Source organism: Psittacula echo, assembly GCF_963264785.1.
Source record: "Psittacula echo genome assembly, chromosome: 4".
NCBI lineage: Eukaryota > Metazoa > Chordata > Aves > Psittaciformes > Psittacidae > Psittacula > Psittacula echo.
Window position 1 is genome coordinate 24,168,233 of NC_137738.1, and position 23,251 is coordinate 24,191,483.

At 35.9% G+C, this 23,251-nt stretch overlaps 1 protein-coding gene across 2 annotated transcripts in view; it reads right to left on the reverse strand.

The window, feature by feature from the left end:
• CNST (consortin, connexin sorting protein) overlaps nucleotides 1-23,251 on the reverse strand; it is a 51,656-nt gene that overhangs the window by 17,839 nt on the left and 10,566 nt on the right. For both annotated transcript variants that reach the window (XM_080614878.1, XM_080614879.1), the window contains exons 3-9: nucleotides 18,994-19,428; nucleotides 12,611-12,816; nucleotides 8,070-8,100; nucleotides 5,474-5,560; nucleotides 4,904-5,018; nucleotides 2,383-2,404; nucleotides 2,107-2,203 (exon numbers count right to left, since the gene is read on the reverse strand). In XM_080614878.1, coding sequence (XP_080471004.1) covers nucleotides 2,107-2,203; nucleotides 2,383-2,404; nucleotides 4,904-5,018; nucleotides 5,474-5,560; nucleotides 8,070-8,100; nucleotides 12,611-12,816; nucleotides 18,994-19,378 — 943 coding nt within the window. In that variant the 5' untranslated portion in view covers nucleotides 19,379-19,428. The remainder of the gene's footprint in view (nucleotides 1-2,106; nucleotides 2,204-2,382; nucleotides 2,405-4,903; nucleotides 5,019-5,473; nucleotides 5,561-8,069; nucleotides 8,101-12,610; nucleotides 12,817-18,993; nucleotides 19,429-23,251) is intronic.

Sequence of the window (23,251 nt, forward strand, 5' to 3'; positions counted from 1 at the left end):
CCTCAAACCACTTGGGAATTTCCCTTTTCTGACTTAGTGTCAGACTAACTCTACCAGCAAAGTGAATTAAGTAGTTCTCCTGAAGATTGGCAGACACATTTCTGACAGAAGCTTACACATTTACTTCTCATTTTTCTTGATGTAGAGGAAAAAACACACCCAAAAGAGCAGAAGACAAGCATTCTAAGTTTTCAATTAGAAGGCTCATGCATTTAGGGTAATGCTGAACAGGTTTAAATATTAGGAACTGGACGGTTTTTCTAGTACAGGATTCTGCTGGGGTTCAGGCAAAATCAAGAACAAGCCCCAGGAGCCCCTATTCTTTCTAGTGCTGAGCTGGATCACTCAGCCACAGCTCAGATATTTTTTGTGCAGCCCATTGAGTGGTGTACACAAATTCAGACTGATGGATCAACTTGTCCTTCTAACTGCAACAAAAACATTCAGCCCCCTGCTGCCAACGCGCTGACTCAGTGAGGGGCAGCAGTAGTTAATCTACCACGCACTGACTTAACAGATGAAGAGACCTGTCAGGGTGACAACTCATTGTTTCCTCAAGAACATGCTGATCTTGTGAAAGGCATCTTTTGCAAATTTTAACCATTTAAATTTGAGTTAGGCTTGAATTATTCCTATCATTGTACTGAAAAATTGCTTAGTGCTGCTGCAAAATTCTCTGTGTCATTTTATTGGATGGCATAGTTTTATTAATTTACAGGCATCTCACAGGAAAGCAAAGATTTTGATGACATTTTGAGAAGAGTTACATTAAGAGAAAGGCACAAAAAAAATCCATTTATACCATTAATACCTTCCACATTAAGCCTGCACTACTGTATTTAAACATTGGCACAAAATGCTCTTTAATTCAGCAGTTTCAAATTTTCAGAGATTCTGCTCTCCAGAAAGCTCTTATTCCCACTTAGAATAAAATAAAAGTGTCTAATTTTTTTCCATGGGAATTTCCAACCATCCAAAAATAAAAAAGCATTGGGTTCTTTCTTTTTATCTGCTTTCTCAGCTACAGAACGTTTGTTTCGTATTTTCAGTGTTTTGTGTTTAGTTAGAACAAAGACAGGGAAAAGGCAGCATAGGGTTCAAGAGGATGAAGATGAGGAGGATCCACAGATGTAGAGAACTGTGACACTGTATCTTTGTTAGTTCCTGATTCTCTTGAATACCCCAGCTGACACCTGCTTGTAGGATTCTTTAGGTTGAAAGGGACCTCCTCAGGTCACTTAAGCCAACCTTGGGTTTTTTTTCTGGTGAGAAATTCTGCTGCTTTTGAGGAAAGGTACAGAGTTTAGGCCAATTTTGGAAAATGGAATGTGGCAAAAAAACCCCAGAAACCTCTTGCTTAAAAGAGAAAACAGGTAAAGCACAGCCTGGTAGCCTACCAATGCTCCCCCCGTCTCCATTTTAACAAAGAACTCTGTCTCTATTTTAACAATTGATTAATTTTTAAATGTTTCATAAGAACCCAATGACTTTTAACAGATTACTCAAACAAAGCAGCCAAGGCAGGAGGAAGAAAATGAAGCAGACATAAAAGTGTGTACTGACAAAAAATAACTGAAGAATATTTTTCTCTTCAAGACCTGCAAAAAGCTTCCTAATTTTCTGTGCTGCTACAATAAAAATGTGTTTCAAAATCAGTCTATTGAATATAATTTACACTAGTTACTAAAACAGTTACTACTGAATTTTTATCTGTACTATATTGCCACAACTCAGAATATTTGTCATCCGATTGTTTCCCTTATGTTTTATACATCCACATTATGTATCTTATCTCTAGTTCTACACAGTTTCGTAGTTTATGTAGGCTGCTATAAATGTATGCACATTTAAAAGACCTTTTTTTGATGGAGGCTAAAATTACTTAAATTACAATTCTGAATATCAACATCTGATTACAATTGCAGTATATATCCATCGTGCAGTTGTGAAAAAAAAAATATATATTAGCATAAATAGATGAATCTGTGGGAATCCAACAAATGCTTTAGCCTCAAATGAAATAGTTTCATAGTATTTATAGGAATATGTCAGTACAGTGTAGTATTTAAAGCAAACGTATGCACATGCACATACACACACAAATACCTGATTTAAAAGCAGCAGCTTCTCTTTCCTTTAAACGTTTTGATTCTGTTAACTGAAGCAAACAACTGCTCTCCCATGTATTTCCCGCAGCTAGTAGCTGTAAAATATGACAGCATTTCCCGTAAGTTTTGGAATTAAACAGGAACACTGTGACTTTTTGAAACATCCAAACTTCAAATAGTTTCTGTACTAAACTGGAAATATTTTATCTAATCATATTTAATATATATTTATAGCAGTCTTCGACTAAGCAGATTCAATTAAACAGCTGCTTACCTTAGTTTTGGATGCCTGTGGCCTGCAGCAACAAAGAAAAAAAGAATAAATTAAACAACTTAGTAGGAACATTCTTCATAGCAAATATAACTGAAATCTTATAAACCTTTGCTCTCTTCTATCATTAGCACAGAACTTTTCTTACACTGAAACAGCATCAGCATGCTAGCATACTTTCAAGCACAGATATGTACTACATGTGAATATCATCAGAAGACTAATTAGCCCAAACACTGCTCCACCTAATTAAGAAAACAGTCAAAAGAAAACTTACTGCAAAATATCACAGGATTTAACTTCCTGTAAAACATTATGGTCAAACAGAATTCCACCAACTTAAAAAAAAAAATCATGTAAGGACTCAGTATTCACTAGTATTACAACTAATGATCATTCTAACAGAAACTGAAGAATGGAAAAATCCCCACAAAACATATTTCCCTCTCCACAGACTGTTTACATGGGACACGTTTCTGGGTACTTAAGACACAGCAGCTTACACTGGGGTTGACTGGTGAGTCAGCACTGCTAACAATGTGTGGACTTTGCAAACTGTGTAGAGATTCATGCACAATGTGTTTTACCATGCAGTGTCTGCCTCGCAGCCTTTCATACAGCAATGAAGACAAAACGTTCAGCAATCTGTAAACTACTGAAAAAAGTAGGAAAGGCAAGAGGCAAAAGTACCGATGCTCACACTCTGTAAAAAGAACATTTAAAAGTTCCATTGACTTTTAAATTTTACCATTTAAACTTCAAATAAGGGACACTCAAAACTATCTTTAAAGAACAAACATGTTCAGTATGTAGCTGTAGACCTTGAGTATCAGAAAGAGCTACATTACTTTCAACTACAAAAGCAAAATGGTCAGATTTTCTGAGACCTGCATGCCATTCATTAAAAATTAAAGTATAATTTTAATTACAAAATAAATGGAGATTAAAGTTTGGGAAAAAAAATGAAAGAATAAATAAATCTTTTGCCTAGAGAGTTTGGAAGGGTAATACTACTAAATATACAGAACTAATCATGGCAAATGAACACAAGCCTTAGTTTTTATCAAACTGCAGTGTTTCTCAGAACCAGGAATGACGTTACATAACTGAAATTTTGTATTTTGAAGTGAGGCTGCACAGAAGAATTAGGAGAAAGCAGAGTTATTCTCAACATAGTGACAATCGAGGTGACAAGAGAGGTGCTGCTAGATGCAGTATATAAATTACAATAGATTTGGATCTCAAGCTTTTTGTGGGCTTGCAAGGTTGCGTGCAAGGAAATTTAGGCTGAGGAACCCTGCAGGCACTGGGAGGCAATCTCTCAGTAGCAGCGGGCTGTGGGTGTAAACACGCAGCCACAGGGCTAGGGCTGCTCTCTCCTCCTAAGGAAATGCAGTACACTTTCCAGGTATTCCCACCCAAACAAACAATCCCTGCTGGGTTCTGGCAATCAGCCTGGTTATTCTAAAACTTCTCTGTGGTCATCCTGAAGAAACAAAATAATCATATTCTCTATGAACAAAAGAAGCATCTTGGCTTTTATTACATCCAGACTAAGCCAATGCAAATGCATTTGAAAAAGTTATCTCTCCCCATCTGACTGGGAGCATCTCCCTCATCACAGGTTGGTCTTTTCACAGCATCTGAATGTGGTTAGTTTCCTTATTATTGTTACCTGATCATTTTCTATTGATTGGTACCTGGTATATCTATATTTATTTATTTATTCATTTTTCCCATCTGTCCCTTAAACTTAATGCCTAGTAGGAAGGTAGGTAGGACATTCAACCATGAAATAACAGACCTTCTTCTGATGGATAAAATCCCGTATGTGTTACTACCCAGAAGAGCACCCTAGGCACTGTCCAAAAGTTTGTGATAATGTGATATACTGATTCAGGAAGCTGACGGATCAGGCAAAGCATGTATGAACTAAGATTTCACATCTTTTCAGAGTACTGCCACACTATGGAACTACAGAATCATGACTTCATAATATTTATGTAATCTATATGAAATGAAAAGAAGATAACTAGAATGACTTAAAGCATTGGGAAATGTCCTAAAACATGGGAAATTTGTGAATTAAATCCTTTAGGGTAGATGCTGGAGTCTGAGATGCTGGACAACTGAATTTAAAAACAACAATTAAATCAATAGGTATTGGACACAAGCACCATCATCAGTTCCATAGCCTCTCTCTTCCTAAATTAACACTACTCAGTTTTTGACTGAAAATACAAAACCTCAAAACTCCATTCCTGCCAAACTAATGACTTGCTGATACCAGATCTAGTCCCTAGGCATTTCTTAAACCGTATTAAAACATTGTGAAAATTCATGGTAATGGACAAATTTTAGTTATATATCCAAAAGAACCATCACTTTATAACCAAATTCACTGCAGTCAATGGGTGTAACTTTTATTTTGACACTGACTATTTTAAAAGACTTGCACTGGCAAGGAGACAAAAGCTATGCTAAGGTAAGTACTGGAAAAGTAAAAATATTGTCTTATACGTACTGTTGATGTGAAGAGCAAACTCTGGTAAGCTTTTCCAGCTCTTCACCGCTCAGGTCTTTAGCTGAATTCCTCAGTGTTGTAACTGGACTAGGAACTGCTGTTTTCCATTTTCTTTCTAAATCAAACCAAAATCAATTTTAACCAAAGTACTTTATAAAAGTATTATTTCCTTAACATATACATGAAACTAATGGAGAAATACTGACAATTCTTCTGTGTGCTCTACAGTCTCATTTCAGACTGTGCAAAAAAGCACTATATTTTTTTCCCAACACACTTTATTTTCATTGCATCAGATTCACCAACCCTAAACCAAAAATAAGCTCACAACAACTGTATCAAAGTCTTAATTAATGAAGAATGACAAACTATTTGCATCTTTTTCATGAAATGTGTGAGAAGGAATCTAAAGCAGGAATACTTTTTTCATAACAAGCTCTGAGAAATTCTGATATAAATGCTGCTTTTGCTATGTAACATTTCTAAGCTGGCAAAAAGTATACTCCATTATTCAGAAATACGAACCAAATTAGCTTTTTCTTCTGCCATATCAGTTTAGCCTGTACTCACCCCACTGCTCCTGTATAGAAGAAAGATTAGCCAGCAGCTGTTCGTGATACAGTCGTTCAAGCTGAATAAACTTCATTGCCTTCTCATCTGAATGGAAGGTTAAAGAAAAATGCACACATATATGGACATGTTATGAGTTACTTATATTCAGCAGCATATTTGAAAGGGCAATCATTATGTACCTGAAATTTTAGATAACTGGACCAGAACGAAAAATGGCTAGCATCCAGATTTCTGTTCAAGGAAGAACATAATAGAGGCATGAAAGCAACAAGTAAAAAGTAAAGTTGAGAAAAGCTCCAAAAATGAAAATCCTGTTCTCTTCAGCAGTTACCTCTTCCCACCTGCCTTAAGCCCGACAAGTTTTTCTAGAAAAGAAACAAGCAGAATGTTCTTATGCCAACAACTCTGATCAGAAAATGAAAAGCAAAACAATCAAATACCAGCACGTATCTCTCAAGAAATACAATTATACACCAATAACCATAACTGCCTGAAAATATGGTTCCTTTCTACTGACCAGCTGGAGGCAATGTTTGAAAAAGTTCCTCCAACTCAAACTTTCAAGAAATACCCATCCTCCCCCTTTTCAACCATTGTATAGAACACTGTTGGACACCTGAGTTCATCTGGTCTTCTTTCTGAAGATTCTGCTTACTCCTATATGAAGAACTCTATCCCTTCCCTTAGGGTTATCAACATATTCACAAAGGTATACTGGTTACATATTTTCAAAATATTCAGTATAATTCCAGTTCCATCATACTGGAGTTTCTGGTTCTTCTGTTTAAAGCCATGTTTTGCCAGCTATTTAGAATTTAATTCTACAGTAGAATGAGAATAGAAGTACAGTGAATGATGTTCTCAGTAATCTAGAGAAAAATAATTTCCATTATTCATGCTCATTAAAACACTGGAGTAGTTATTATAAAAACACAACCAGTACTTGTTATTCTTGTTAGCCTCATACATACCATGGCTTATGAACAACAATATTAATGCAAAGAATATTCTTTGCCTTCAAGAAATCTGGTATTAGAAACAGAATTACAGATCAGAGAGATAGCCTTAAAGGATCAGAGCAACAAACCCAGAATTATTGTTAAGTTCTACACTAGATGAATGAAAATGTCTGTCATGGATAATTAATACAGTGCAACATGACCAAGTTCTTTGTTAACCTCAGGAAACTGATGGTTGCAAGTACAGAGGAGAGATCCTTCATAAATATGTATTATATAGTGGTGTTGAATTCCACACAGCAGGTGTACATTGCATTAAAAATATTCCCTTTGATCAGCTTTAAGTAGTGCCCTTCGATTAAAGCAATGTCTATGAAAGAGAAACTGTCTTTCTATCATACTGCTGAATGCATTTTAAATTTACTGTATTTCCACATGCAGAGCCATAATTTACTACAGATTTTTCCATGCCTTTAATTAGTGCTGTGTATTTTGCATTCTCTGTTGGACGCTTTTGAATTAGGATGACCATGACAGAAGTACAGTCTTTCAAGACGGTGAAGGGTATTTTACTTTACATATGCTTTTATACTACCACCAGAGTTATTTCTCTGGTTTTGCACTCCAGGCTAACAGAATTTGTCTATGTTTTGAGAATACCTTTCCAGGTTTCGTAAACTTTGTTATTTAACCTTTACAATTGCCTATTTGCTGTATTTTGCTTGTAACAAATTACATAATAATCTGTACGCACAAATTCTGTAATTTACGACGGATCTTAGTGAATCACATATACCTTAAGGGCTTACCACTCTCACCTCTTCTTTTCATAGTCCAGTCACCTTCCCTTCAAAGCAAACAGAGGTAAACTCACTCCACCTTTTCTAAAAATGTAATTTCACTTTATGGTTTAATATGATTAATCTCTCCCACAACTACTGAAAAAAATCCAGTGTTCAGCAGCAGTTCAGCTGTTATAACTTCTTGACCAAACTTGATTTTATTATCTGGGAACAAATCAAAATAAACTGGACCATTGAACTGGCTGTTCCCAGAAGCTATTACCCATATTTTCCTGCACCAGTTTCTCAAAATACCTTGATATGATTTTGACTAATTTTCTGCCAAATAACATGTTGCTATTTTTTCAGGTTGCTGATCTTCCTTAGCTCGGTGTGTTTGGTACTTTTATTCTAATTTAGATACTTGTAGTACATACTCTAGTAAACTGTTGTGATAATTTTGTTCTTACTATAACTATGCCCTATTTGATACAACAGAATACATACCCTATTTAGATTGGACATATTCCCAGTTACTAATGCTTAGAACAGAACGTCTATAAAAACAGAAGTTCTTTGAAAATATTCTCTTACTTCCTTGTTTGTGCACAACTACTAATGATTGTATCAGTACAGCTTTTGGAAGTGGATTTATTACTTAGTTCATATTCCAGTCTGATTAAGAAGGACTTGCTACCATATTGTATATTCACTCAGGGGTAAATTATGACTGTTCACTTCTTATTAACCCTGACCCACAACCTGTGAGTCAATGACAAAGCATTTGTCTTTTATGTTTTATCATGCCAGATTATTTTAATTAGGTAACAATTTCAACAAATAAAAGGATACATTCCTCCTCTTGAAAATAGGTCTCAGCTATCTGCAAAAGTAAAAAAAAAAAAATAACAAAAAAGTCAGAATTATCATTTTTGTGAGAGTGATAACGATGTAATATGAACTTTTCATTATAGTTTTAAACATCTGTTTTGCAGGTTCATATTTAGTTTGGATAAAATACTAACGTTCAGAGTAAATACATGTGTTCTTATTCTAGAAAGATGTTTAGAAAAAAGTATCAAACAACAAAGAAATACTAAGTGTTATCACACAAGTGGATTTGCTCATATGTTAGTTGGGTCTAATGTTACAACAACAAAAAAACTATTTCAGAAACTTTTTAAGTTACTGTATTAGAAAGTTTTAAAATTACCTAGAAGTACTGTGTTTACTGATATGATTTGAAGAATTTGAATTCTGTTACTGACCTTTCCTTATGTTTGACCAAATTGAGATCAATATCAAGTTCTCCTGAACATTGTGATAAAACAGAGAAATTGAGGTTTCCTGACTGATGAGGAAAAGAACAATCTTTGGATAAGAGACTCTAAAATACTGCCTATCACTGCATCAGAGACATACCAGTGACCTTCCTGCTTATATTTTATTTACTATAAATGATTACAACAGATATTTAAAGTACATAAAATTTGAAAAATTTACAGTATAAATATTTGAAATTCATGAGATAAACACAAACAGACTCAAGTTCTTTATTTCTTTCTGTACTGCTCCTGGACCACCCACAGAAGCCAGACAATAGCACTGCAGCAGCCTTCTGCCACTTCCTTTCCTGAAGCTCCTCTGCTGTGTTAAAAAGATTTAAAGATCCTCTACCTCATGTGTCAGTTCACTAAGCCTAACATTTTGATATCTGAAGCTCTTCAACAATACAGTAAGTCACGCAGTTAAGCCAGATGGCAGTTCTTTGATTTGCGCTGTAGCTGTTATGACATGGAACAAAACTGTGGCTCTTCCTCCTTTAGACTGACATTTCTATAACAGAACAATTAAAATTGGATTTGTAACAAGACAGCTCTGCCAAGGAGGACCACTGGATAAAAACCAAACAAACCTAAAAATCACAACAGCTCTTCAAGACTTGTTCTCTTAGATGGATGTTAATACAGATATGTCAAAACAAAGAAATACCAGAGAACTGACACAAGAAATAAGCAAACTTTTGCCACTGCATTTAAAGCTCAAAGTGCTAAGGAGGTTTAATATAGAGAAAAAAATTATTAGCTACTAAGGAGAGGGAAAATCAAACCTAAGACAGGCTACATAAAACTACTACCTTCTAGCTTTACAAAATGTGTAAGCTCACATTAAATACTGCTATAGCAGCTGCTATGTTAGCCAACGGCTAGGAATTGATCAAGGAATCTCTGCCCAAGCATTCAAGATGTCTAGCTGCAACATCTTAAAAACAACCTCACCCTGGCAGAGTAATTTTATTATACCTAACTTTAACAGATCACTGCAAAAAGGAACAGTAAATATATGATGACCAAGGGTTTATACAATGAAAGGCTGTGTATAGACCAAGAACAGAGTCATGGAAACGTAAGAGAAAATTATGTTCCAGTATACCAAGTTACGGCTATATCAGAGCTAGATATTTTAACTGCAGACTACAGAAATAGCTTTCCTATCCTCTTCCTAGTGATGACTTGGCTTTCAACCAGCTATGTCAAAGCCAAAATTAAAAGCATGGAAGTGGTAGAACTTTCAGAAGTATCAAGATGCCAGTTAGAAGAAGTACTTTTCCTCTTCATCAAGTAAAGGTCTCAGGATTCGGGGAGGGGGCGGGGGGCAGGTGTTTGTTTGGTTCGCTCCCCCGGCCCAACTCACATAAAGGATTATTTCTTGGACTAAAAGGCTAAAGACACCATTGTACTACAGTCCATAAAACCAACTCAGAGAAAGCAAGTATTCAAAGAGAGTCAGAAAATGAGTGTCTTTCTAATCAGAAAAAGAATTTCACTTTGACACCGAGTTGGTGGCGGTGAGTATAACAGAAAAGACAGAGCTGATGCCTGCAAAGGAGAAGGCGTAACTCTGTATAGAAAAGCTAACGTGGTAACCTAAACGTTTTCTTCCAATTCCTTCCTGTATACAAATAATCTTTGAGATTTGCAACAACGGCTTATTTGTGCTTGCTAAAAAACTGGGCAAGCTTTCCTAGAAAACTGAAGAATACAGATGGATTTGTTTGTAAATACAATAAAATATATAAACTTCAGAAGTAAAAATATTTTGCTTCACAGACCTCTACAACATCGGTGACCTTTACAAGCACTAACTAATCAATCTTGAGGGACAGCAAATGCTGGCAGTCTTCCTATTTGCCATGCATGGTGTGGCAAGGGCCATGCTTGCAAAATGTGACCAATAATTGTAGGTACCCTGATAAATGAACATTCAGGTTGAGACACCTCATAGCTGATATGCCAATGACTTCCATGACAGCACACAAACATTCAGTCTCAAAATCTTTGGGCCATATCAATTTAGGGCCTTGTAGCTTGAAGGGCTTGACAAGTGGGCACTTTTGTCAAAGTCTAAGCATGATTGCTCAAAAAAGACGGCAACTTGATAGGGGATTCTAGATTACAAGTTGTGAATTCCTGGCTCTCAGCCTTATCAGTAACCGCTAGAGCATTCTGAGTTCAGTACCTCCAAAACAGAATTTGTAAGTGACTTCTAGGGTTCTTTATTAAGAAGTTTTGCATTTCACTGTCTTTTATTGTCTTAAAACATTTCTGTGCCTTTTCTCCGCTACCCACAGTAGCCTTCTAAGTATTTCAGGATCTGCTAAAGCTCTGCATCTGTGTTTTAAATATAAGTACTTCTGTAACAAATGCTAAACAAATCACATGAATCCCATCCAAGACAGGAAATAGTACCTTATTTCAATTAAAAGTTAACCCTTAGAACAGCCTCTAATATCCCGCAGCCTTTAAATATTCCATACAGGCTTCTCACTAACAACATGGATTGTTAACACCCCAGAACATTTGACAAAGCTCTTTAAAATAATGTAGAAGAGTAGAAGAGTATTTGTTAGACTTGGCATAAAAGAAAGTTAATGCCAGGCTGTATTAACGATCTGAAAAAAAAGACTAAAGATGTCAGGTTAATTCGCTGGAAAAGGGAAAAACACATTTTTAATAGACTCACTTTACATGAAAACATGAATCCCATCTTTAAATCCTTTATATTTTTTCCCAGATTAAAAAGTGTGTTATGATCCTTCTAAGTTCTGTTTCTTTCAAACACTCCATTCAAATGCTTGATATCTCTTAGGAAAAAAGAGATGGTGATTCATTACATGTTTGAATCTGGAAATGTAGATTCTATTCTCAGTTCTGTCACAGTTCCTGTATGACTTTCAAGAGGTTATTACCCTTAGGGTTTGGCTTCCTCACCCAAAAAGCTGGACAGATTTCACCTCCATCATGTTTGATGGCGCTCACTCCTTAACGTCTGTAAAGCATTTTGAAGTTTTTGCCTTAATTGTCTTTTTTTCAAAACTGACCTTTGTACTAACTAATGAACAACCACCAAATTTGGTGTGGCTAAAGGTATAAATGATTAACCTTAATGATCAGTTTCAAATAAATGAAGGAACGGTATTAAACATCTTCACTCAAACACAGATTAAAAGAATAATTTAAAATTCTAGGTCAGATGTAAATTATCTGTAATTTGCAATACTAAAGAGAAACCTCTTTTGCAAATATAACCACTTACTTTTACCAAAGATAATAAAAATGTAGGAGTGTCATTGCAATTTAGGAGTTTAAAATATCACAATCATCTAATTTTCTACAATAAAGATAATGCAACTAAGTCAACTCAGACATTGTATAGTATCTATTTATATAGCCCACATTAGACAACAAAATGTCTTCTAGTCCCCTGTTAGTGTGACACAACTAAATACAAATTAATATTGCATCAAGTCCTATCAACATACTCATCTTGCATCATAATCTCCAGAAAGAAAACCATACTGACCAGTTAGTAAAAAAGATTGCTTTCCAAATCACACAGTATTTCCTTTGGTCTTGCTAAAGGAAAGTGAGTGGCAACTATGCTATGAAAAAAAAGGTATACACTAAGAAACCATGAATCTTAGCATTCATGAAAGAAATTCATGTGAGAAAAGTCTGTAACAGCAACAACAATTTGAGATTTAAAATGCTAGTTAGATATTAGCTGTCCATTGTCTTACAAACCATATTTAAGTTATAATGAAGAGTGATTTTCCTAATCTTTCAGCCAAACTAGAATTTCATCCTTATGGAATTGGAAAACCCATCTTTTAAGAGTTTCCTTTAACTGAAGAAGATACTTTCAAGACAATTTATAATTTACCATATATTAGAAGATCTTAGAGGAGATACTTGCTGTGATCACCTGTTATACAATCAAAATACACTGTCCAGATAAGAATATTGGCATATACTGAATTAATGCATTTCTTCCTAGTGAATAAAGGTCTCAAATAAAAACAGTGTGCAACACCTCAGAATCACAGGAAGTACCTGATGGAGACATAGAGGCAGTATCTTTGAATCCATCTGCTCAACCTCTTCACGGAGCAAAAAGAAAAGAGACTGCAACGTGTGTTTTTGTTCTTTCTGGTGAAAGTTTTCATTTGCTTCAACAGCACCTTCAGCATGCACGGAATCTGTATCTGTAATAACAGTATTTTCCTCCTTGATTGCTGTGGTTCCCACTGTAGGAACTCCTTGAAAAAGAACAAGTACTTCAGTTAGGATTCAGGATAGCAGGAAGCAGATGATGACAGAAGGATTCTACTGGGGAGCACAAATGTCCAAGGGGACTGTCCCAGACAAGGTGAAAAGGGAGATCCCATAGCTAATTGGATAGTTTATTTGAAAGTCCAGGGAACTGAGCCAGTAGCAGTGATCTACATTGGTAACAGCAACACAAGGATGTGTAAACTGAATTTAGCATCCAGAACTTCATGCTAGGCAAAAAACCTAGGCTCTCCATGGTACATTCCCTGGCAGTCCAACATTGCCAGTCTTCAATTTTACGGAAGTCAAAACAAAAGTCAGACATGCAGGGGGAGGGCTGGCAAGGTATTTGAAGGACAACATAAAGCATAACAGTATAAAAATGTTACAGGAAAAAATTCCTGGGGGCAAATCCCACTTTTTTTTTTGTTAGAAATGCAATATTTGTAGTATACTGCTGATCATCAATATGATAGTTATCAGGAAATATTAAATGAGATAAAGGAAGAAGTGTAGGGCAGGCAGTAGTAGCAAGAAATATCAACTACCCATACACAGACTGGATCAGTTTCTCACAGAGAATAAAAGCAATAAATGATGCCTTCCTACAACACAGTCTTAGGAGTAACCAGAAACCTACAGGTTATTCCTCCAATTAATGAACTTTGGTTTTTTCCATAAAAAATATTGAATTTGATACATTTACATAGGACTGAACTTTTTAAAAAGTTCTCATATTTAAAAAAAACAATTTAGAGAAATTTGACCACCAAAATGTGCACCATAAACTTGTTCATAAACCGAAGTTATGATGAGTATGTCATTCTCCCCCAGCTGTACCCATTTGCTGAATATCATGTTATCATTTAAAAGCAGGACAGGTGGGGGCACTTTCAAGTAACCATCATGCTTCGACTGTTTCTGCAGCTTGGGCACTCAGCATATTTCAGACCTCCTTGTGTTCATTGCAACTGAAACCCTATATGAAGATTTAGGGCTTAAGTAAGGTATTAGCTGGTCCACTGAAGGCTTCACCATTCTATTTTTGGTCATTTTAAACTCTTTATTAAGTAAACTATCCGGGTCAGGAGTACTAATAATCTCCATGGGTGGCTATTTCCACAAGGCTTACTGCCAAACAAAATATGGCTGTAACTTAACATTGATTTTTCAATATTAATGAATGTTTCTGCTTTTCCACTATTTATTTGGGCTTCCTGTGGGCCAAAAGCAACAACAGACATAACTGGATGCAAAACACAAACCAGGAAGTACTTTTAGAGATGAAATTAAGGTTGTTTTTAAAAATACAGCTTTCTGTTCAGCACAAACTAGAAAAGGAGACCACATGTCCTGGAAAACCTTTTCTCTTGGGGGAGGGGGACACATGACACATGGACACAAACAAATAAACAAAAGCCCTTCAAACTGCACTTTATTAAGCAGTTAATAATCACCCATCCTAATAAAGCACGAACCTTGACTGAAACATGCTCAATAGCAACTACCATGCAAAATCTTCATTGTAATGTTGTTATGGCTCTGTTGCTAACACATAAACTGCACATTATTCCTACATATAGTTGAGCTATCCCTCACTTGGAATCAAATTCTGCCCTCAAACTACTCCTGTGACTCTGAAGCAAGGCCTTTATAACCATTCGGGTTAATTTTACCTTCTTCTATTTTGAACACAAAACAGCATCTGTGCCTTAGCACTAACTAAAAACTTTCCTTGAGGCAGTAACACTTAGTAATGCTATTTCATCATAGAGGTGTTATGGGTTAAGATCCCTATATATTTTCCTCCGTGTTCTTGAAAGCAGCACACAACATGACTTTTTCCTGGAATTATTCAATCTTACTGTCTGAAGCAGATTACTTTTTTTGGTAAAGATGATACATTTTTCAGTAGAGACATATTTCTGATATCTTTAAGAGGCCAGGATTGACCTTTTTCACTTTGCAAACCATTGATATTTACTCTATACATTGATATTCGGTTCCATACTAGAATGGAACCAAAACCTTTATGAAAATAAATGTGAAAGAAACACAGAAGATATCAATTCTCCAAAGAGTGCTCAGTAGAAATGTGGCAGGATCAAGTTTCTGCCAGACTCACAGAAGTTTCAGCTGACATCTTCTATGCTCAGTTAGGTGAGCCAATGTTTTTCACAAGACAAGAAAAGATGCAAACTTCCTCAAAATTTACCTAAGAGTTCACAGAAGTGGCCTCATGTTTGCAAAAAAACCCCAATTTTGAAAGACCTTGTGAATAAAAATGACAAATACATTTTTTCAATATGTATTTTTTGTTCTGTCAGTACTGCAAGCACATGAAATTAAGATGCTTTTGCCACCTGCCTAAGAAGTCAGCGGTACATGTATGAGGCATTTGCTATCAAAATAAAATTATGGATATTGTCCTCTGGTTTTTAACTGAATTTTAATTTTCACATTCAGTAGCATTTGCTCAAGTCACCAGTAATGTTAGTTTCTAGTACAGAAAACATATGGCAATCTCTCTTTTTAAACATTCTTTGGTACTCAATACCAGAAAGTGGGCTCAGACTGATTCATTCAAGAACTGTTTAAAAAAAGGAAAAAAAAAAAAAAAAGACCAGGAAGTATTTTTTTTTTATATATATATATATATATATATATATAAATATTGCTTTTAAGAGAAGATATTTCAGACAGGAGTGTTGGTGGAAAAGATGCTCTAACTGAGCAAGCTCCAAATCTTTAGTGCAGCACATGAATAAATAATAAATAATACTGCCTGATTTTTAATAGAATTTGATTAATTTACATTCATATATTTCATTTGCTGCAACACCAAATTCATACCAACCATTCCACTTTCTTCCCCCACCTTCAAGCTGCTTCAAGAGATAAGTTGAATAATTTAGAGGAAAAGCCTATGTTGCCAAATTTAACTTGGGGAAAATCTATTAAATGTAAGTTACAGTGCTATGCTACCTTAAGCAATTACACACTGTGATTTTACAATATTAAGTTACTAGTTATGCTGGGACTGATCGTTTGGTAAAAGCTGAAATTATTTTCAGTGAACAGGGATAATTTGAAGTCCACATTTACAAAAATGCACTGAAGCAGCTGACACTTTATGAATCACTACATGAATCTATAGCACTAAAGTTAATACGACTCATTACAAGGAATCCAAGTATGAATAATCACCAAAGCTTAAATCTGTCAATTTAAATTTACACCACTTCTTTGATCACCAGTGTCCTCCTTAAACAGATATAATCAAGAGTCTTTTCAAACCTATAATTAGCATACAAAACGAATGTGAGAGAAATTTGGGATCTGGCATCTACAGACCTGTCATTTCACTCTGCTGCAGCATCAAGACAGCTAAAAGGAGGTGCTTCATCAAACAATGCTTGGGTGACACTCTGGTGCTACTTACTTCAGGATAAGGAAATGGGCTCAAAAACCCAACTGCCAGTCAGGTGACAAATTTACTGTAAGTTATTACAGTCTATCAATTTCCATCTGGGGAAACCTGAATGGATCATTGTTGATGGCAAGAAGAAGACATGAAAAAAATCACTACCTCTTTGCCTTGTCCTTATAATCTTACCTACCCATCCTTTATTGGCCAGTGTCTAGGGAAGGATATTGAACTAGGCGAATCTTCAACCAGACATAGTGATTCTTAATCTTGCATTCCAGTTTACTCATTGTAGGAGCTAGAATAATTATAGCTTCAACAGATTCTAAGCATCTACAAACACATAATAATCAGACTTACAACTGTTTATGCTTTATAAGGAAATACTTAAACAATGTCAAACCCATTGGAAGTGTGAGTACTTGCTCTTTCTTAAGTTAAAAGCATGTCCACAGCAGAAGACTGACTCCTCCAATGATCACCAATCTTCTGCTGAGCAAAGTCCCAAATAAAAACATGTAGAATGTAGTCTTACATATTCCAGTTTCATTGCTTTAGTCACTAGCAGAAGAAGGAATATGAACAACATGCCTCCTAAGTAAAATGTCATCTTTTCCAGAATGGCAACACTTAAACAGCAACCCTAACAGGTTTGCTTACAGGAAAACAGAAGACTCATAAAATTCTTCTTTAGCTATAAGTCAAAGTGACTCAGCCACGATTTCTCAATACTTAAAAATAATAATAATAAAAAAATCACCATTACATGCCACACAAGTATTTAGGTTGTAATTCCAGATTGCTTGTGTTGCACTCACCCACTCAGGGGTTTTCCACTCTGGTTTGATTATTCTCTCCTTTATCTCTGAGTTGGTATAAAGACTAGAAAGAGGGCTACTCAGGAATTGCTTAAAATAGCTAGTGTTAAAAATTAAACGGAAGATTCTCAGTAAAATAGATTTGTAACATCAAGAAATTGTGACACAGTCACTACATTGCATGAAAACAGGAGAACCATCATGCGAGAACACCTAAAAAGCTAAATTAGCCTGTAATCAATGGGAAATAAAATGTAATTTTGTATTTTGATCTTCCCTCTATAATAGTCAAGGGTCTTCATTAGCAAAGTAGTAACAGTTTGTTCATAGGAATTAAAACTCTTAAGACTTTTGCAGGCAGGATGTTCTCTGTGCTGGCATTTCACATTTCCAGATTTTCCCATGAAATTTTCTATTATTTCATGTTTCTGCTTTTTGCCTTAAAGCTGACATCTACTGTGTACAGCTCGTTCTGTGGTATTTATGCATCAGTAGATTGCATTTCTCAATAACACCACTAACAGAGAGAGCATGCAAACAGAAGTTTGTATTAACTTTCAGTGTTTGGGCAAATTTCTCCTTTTCCTCTGTTTCCTTCTGTTCCTCTTATCATGCTTCAGGTATCTCTCTCCACACATCTGTATCACATTTCCTCAACTTGTTTTATGTTATTCCTGTCATACAGATGACTGGTTCTCAATTACTTCTGCCAATCTCTTATTTTAAATAAGTATTTTCTTCTCTTTTTAAACATTAAATCTACAGTTTAAATATATACTGAATGACTTTCTGTATCATTTAATAAGAACTCATTCTCCTATAATGACAAATATCAGGATCCTCTTTACTAGAAGATACAATTCTTCTAGATTTTGCCTATATGTGCAAGATATGAAACACAAAGGCTCCTTCCTTTCTCTTCTTTGCTTATTTTACAATCCTTTAAGATCATCATCAGTTTTCAAATCAGGCCACGGCAGACTTGCCATTTATCAAGAAAATTGTATTTTAAAATTATCTATTTTAAGTAGCCAAATTCCCCATCTTCTCAATCTTTAGACGGAGGGGAAAAAAGAAAAAGACGGGAAAAAAAAACCACCCAGGCATGATTCAGTTGTTCCAAGTAACTTTCAAAAGATACCTATGCAATGAAACACACTCTGATTTTAATGAATATATTTGCAGCACTACAGACATAAGCTTTATGATGAAAAGCCAATATAATAATAGAGTTGATGCAGACAAATCCTACTTATTCAAAAAAGGGAAGGAGCATCTCACATAAGAGCATGTAATAAACATTTACGTTTTCCTTATCCAGTTCATATAGAAGAGATCTAACTGAGAAATAACATAAAAAATTGGTAGAAACACATTTCTGAACAGCTCATTTACCCAAAATGCACTTTCTGGGAGTATCTGTTAAGTTTTGAAAAATCAATGTAAACTTTGACAACAACAGGCCAAGATCAAACTATTTGGTAGTTTGAAATCTTGGTGACCAAGATTTCAAATCTTGACATTGGATCTTGATGTTCAAATTAACAGAACCATATTTCCTGAAATTCTGGCAATCCTGATTTAGAAGTCAGCCCAATTTCCATACTGGAACTCCACAGTTCCCTGCACTCATGCTTCCTTGATATGTTCCATTTGGTACATAACCAGTGTTTTAATACAGAAGGATCTAGAGTTGTATCTGATTTAGGACTATTAGCAATTCTGAGAAAAAAACCCAAATAAGCAACCAAACCAAATGAAACAACAACTACACACCCCAAAACTCCTAAACATTTAGTGACATTTTAAAAATAATTAGTATGACAACTAAAATACATCTTGTTTATTAGTTCACAGAATTAGAACTGCAGTATTGTTATTTTAAGCAAACAGAACAATTACACTTTTGTATCAAGTACCTTTAGATTTTTTACTGGAGCTTCTTTTGCTTCTTGGACTTCTTTTTCCACCTGGCTGTTTTTCTGCAATTGGCTTTTCCTCCAGCTGAGGGTCCATATGGACATTCACAGACCTCCTCTCAGTCTCCTCCTTACAGCTTGGGGTACAGTCTCGAGTGTCTACATTCTCATTATTATTGATGCTGTCCTGCTCACCTTTCTCCTGTTGTCCCATAGCAATGCTACTACTGGTCAGAACCTCATTGCCATCATTGTCAAGTTGATTTTCATTTTCATCAGCTGAACAAACCAAATGTGATGCCAAACTTTCCACCCTATACTCAGCAGGAAGACTGTTCTTTGAGTCTATTTGTAGATTATTTGGTGGAAATTTTCTTTCATCCATGAGAGCGTTACTTGTTGAACCACTTAATGTCTCTTCAGATAATTTTAGACCTAAAATATAAAACCAGAAGAAGCATTTATAATATATATATTATAATGGATACATAACCTTGTACTTAATGCCAGCCAATAAAGAATCAAATCAGCCAAGTGATACAGTTTAAAAGTATGGGGAAATTCTTTCAATCAGTAATCCTTTACCCCATTGTAAGTCTTAAAGCAAAACATAATTACATACCAAAAAATATCTACAAACTGACATTTTTATCCAATTATAATAGGTTCCAGCTACCTGCCCAATAGCACAGCTGATCTTTACAGCAGCGCTTACAGCGCTACAGCTGAAGTAATGAGAAAAACAAAAAGATAAACAGAAACCACCCCCACCACCCCCCTTAACCCATGGCTAAAACAAAAGCATTCTTAACACATAAGATCATAGCTAGACTAAAATAAAAATAAACCACAGAGGAATAAAAGCAGAACAACTTTTAATTCTGCCAGTGATGGTATCACATCAAACATGCAGACAAATTATCTCTGTTCCAAGAATCAGATGAAAGTAGAACCTGTTTATTGACTCAGATTGTCACTTTATCTTCAAGAAAACATTCAACGTGTCTTCAGGATACACAGAAGCAGATGGTTTGTTAGTAAAAAAACCCCTAATCTCCCACTTACTCTCAGCAGAGGTCAATTTTCCCTTTTTGTGAACATGCAACTCTAATCAATGCTGCAGTTAGATGCATATTCAGAGGAAAAAAGGGTAACTTAGCAGAGTTACATGGTACTTAGGCAGGACCGTTACTGTATCAGTTCCTATCTTTAGTTTAAGAAGCATGGCAATACTGATGGTTTAACTTAGCAACTATATAGATGAAATATGGCTCCATTACGCACATCTCATTAGATTTAACTCACATACTTTAAATAGTGAAGCCAAAAATCAGCAAGCACTCCTGTATTACAGAAGAGATTAGACAAGCCTCCTACAGCAGCTTCCAATCCTTTCCTTTTAATGAAAAGGCTTTTTAGGAATCCTGTCTTCACCAGGCTTTCTTCAGTCTTACCAACTGAAGTAACTGAAATGCACACTTACTAAACATGCAAGATAATGTCTCATTTTTTTCATGCATTGCTAGAGGAATTCAAGTTGCAGAAAAATGGAAAAAAAAATGCTTAGAAAGTAGATTTTCCTTTACCTAAAGAAACATATTTCTGTTAAAGATAAGTAGAAAGGTTTTTCCCAAAATTATTCCTCCACAGCCTCTGTAAAAGGCTGGAAAAAAGAAAACATCACTCCTATCTTAGAGAAGGACAAGGAGGAGGATTCAGGGAGCTACAGGCTGCTCAGCCTCGCCTCAATCCCTAGAAGGTGATGTAGTAAGTAATCCTGGAAACCATTTTCACACATGGAATTGACAAGAAGGTCACCAAGAGTAGACAGCGTGGATTTATGACGGGTAAATAGTGCTTAACCAACTTGATACGTTTCTACAAAGAGGTGACTAGCTCAGCAGAGGAGAGAACACCACATGCTGTTCACCCTGACTTTGGTAAGGTTTTTGACACTGTCTCAAATAACACTGTCACGACAAGCATACAAAGTACAGGCTAGATAAACAGGCAGTGAGGAGTTCCAGGGAAGCATGCAGAGAGCAACAAGCCACCATTGGCTGAGCAACACACAAGCAAAATTCACCACCAACCAGAGCAACTCTATCTTCACTTTCAGCCTGAAGAACTTGTGAACCATTTCCAGCCGTACCAGTCTTAACAAAAATTACTGCCTATCCTATAAAATACAACGTGCACCAGGAGAGGTTTAGACTGGACATTTAGAAGCATGTCTTACCAAGAGGGTGGTCAAGCACTGGAACAGGCTTCCTAGAGAGGCGATAGATGCCCCAAGCCTTACAGTGTTTAAGAGGCATTTGGACAATGCCCTTAACAACATGCTTTAACTTGTGGTCACCCCTGAGTTGCTCAGGCATTTGGACTAGATGATCATTGTAGATCCCTTCCAACTGAAATACTCTATTCTATAAGAATAATTAATTGTACACTAGAGACATAAGCCAGTTTCCTTTGGCAATCAAATAAGAAAATTGGCTTTCCTTGAGCACCAGGAAGACAAAGAAGGGAACTCAGGAGAAGACACGTATCTGGAGAATGCATCTGTTCATTAGAAGGATGCTCTTTAATCAAGCCCTTTTCTCTCAGAGTTAAACATGAAATTAAACGTTAAAAGGAGGACAGAACTTTAATTAGAACAGAAAGAATAAGAATTGGAAGATATCCTGTTCGGACACCCACATGTTATAGGTACATTGACTTATTGATGGTAACTATTCTAAAGCAGTAAAAAAAAAAAATCCCAAACACCATGTTAAACTTGAAAGGTTCACTTCTTATTCCTCCTAGTATATGAAATAGTAACTACGGCTGCCCTCCCCAGCTCACAGATTAAATTATACATTGAGCAAAAAAGGTTGAAGTAAAATGCTCAAAGCCAATGAGGAATTAGGTTTAACTGCAAGAATTAAAAATCATTATGTCCTACCGCCACTCTCTTGCTTCTATCTGTAGACAATAGTTTATCCTTTCAACATTTAACACAGGGAAACACAAGCATGAATGCATTTGAACAAGGTGTTTCCTATTAGATTGTGCAAAATGAGGAAAAGATGCTTTTGACAGGTGACATTTTCCATAGAGGAAGCTAACATTTTGACAGAAAATATTAACTCATTTCCTTTTAACATGTGGCGAAAATGATAGCCCCTCTGGAGAGTAGAGATCAACCTTTTGTGGTTCGCTGTTTGAAACTCAGTATTTCTCCAAATAAAAGTAGCCCTGAAAATCTATTCATTTCTGCAACCCTTATGACTCCTTACAGAAAGAAAATCCAGAAAGAATTTAGAATGGTTGTAGCCTTGATCTTTTAAAGGATTCCCTCTATCCCAACCCCCCCAGATGAGACTTTTTTTTTCCTTCCTGCTTTTCAGTGCTGCGACCTGCAATTCCTTTTGAGTTTACCGAGACACCAGGCAGGTACCAAAGTGAAGCTAATTCCTGTGAGAACGAACTTTAGCTGTTTAAAAACACAAGTAGAAACCCATATTTATGAACAAAAATGGAATTAGAATCACTAGTTATTTGAACTATATTTAACAGACCATTAATATGCAGTTACTGTATTTACTGTTTTGCCATTGAAATGAATTGTATACACAAACAACATGCTAAGAAGAAAACATTTGTTTCTTCCTAGGCACATCCTTTCTCCCTTCACTGGTTGCCCAAAATTGAAATAAAAGCTAAGACTGGGAAGAACTCTGCTGACCTCTGTTAAAAGATGGTGATGAATGGAAGTGCTCAGTTCAGCTGCCACACAGATTCACAAATCATAGTGATTATAGCACAAATCAAACATGAGATGGAAAGTATTTGCCAAGTGGCTGAAAGACAAAGTCTGTAGTAAAAAAATTAGTTGTAGGTTTGCTTGCTTTTGTACAAAGAGTATGTATATTATAGAAATGTCTTTCAGGTCAATTTCAACTTAAAAAAAGCCCATGCTCTTCAGTGGTCTCTTTCATGTATTTCATAGAACTTCGACAACTTTTGCAGTTGCTCATTTCTGTGTGTGTACAGAGCCTTTCTTCCATCTGTCCTTACTAAGGAAACACAACCTCAAATACAGTTGGTTGGATTGTATTCTTAAGAAAAGGTTAGAACTGCGATCCTTCCTAACCTGGCACAGCCAAAATTTGAAGAGAGCATTAAAAAAACCCAAACCAAAGCCACAAATAAACAACACCCCACCCCAAACCCTCATACTAACACAGCTCCTCTATCCTAGAAAGCTGGTGGG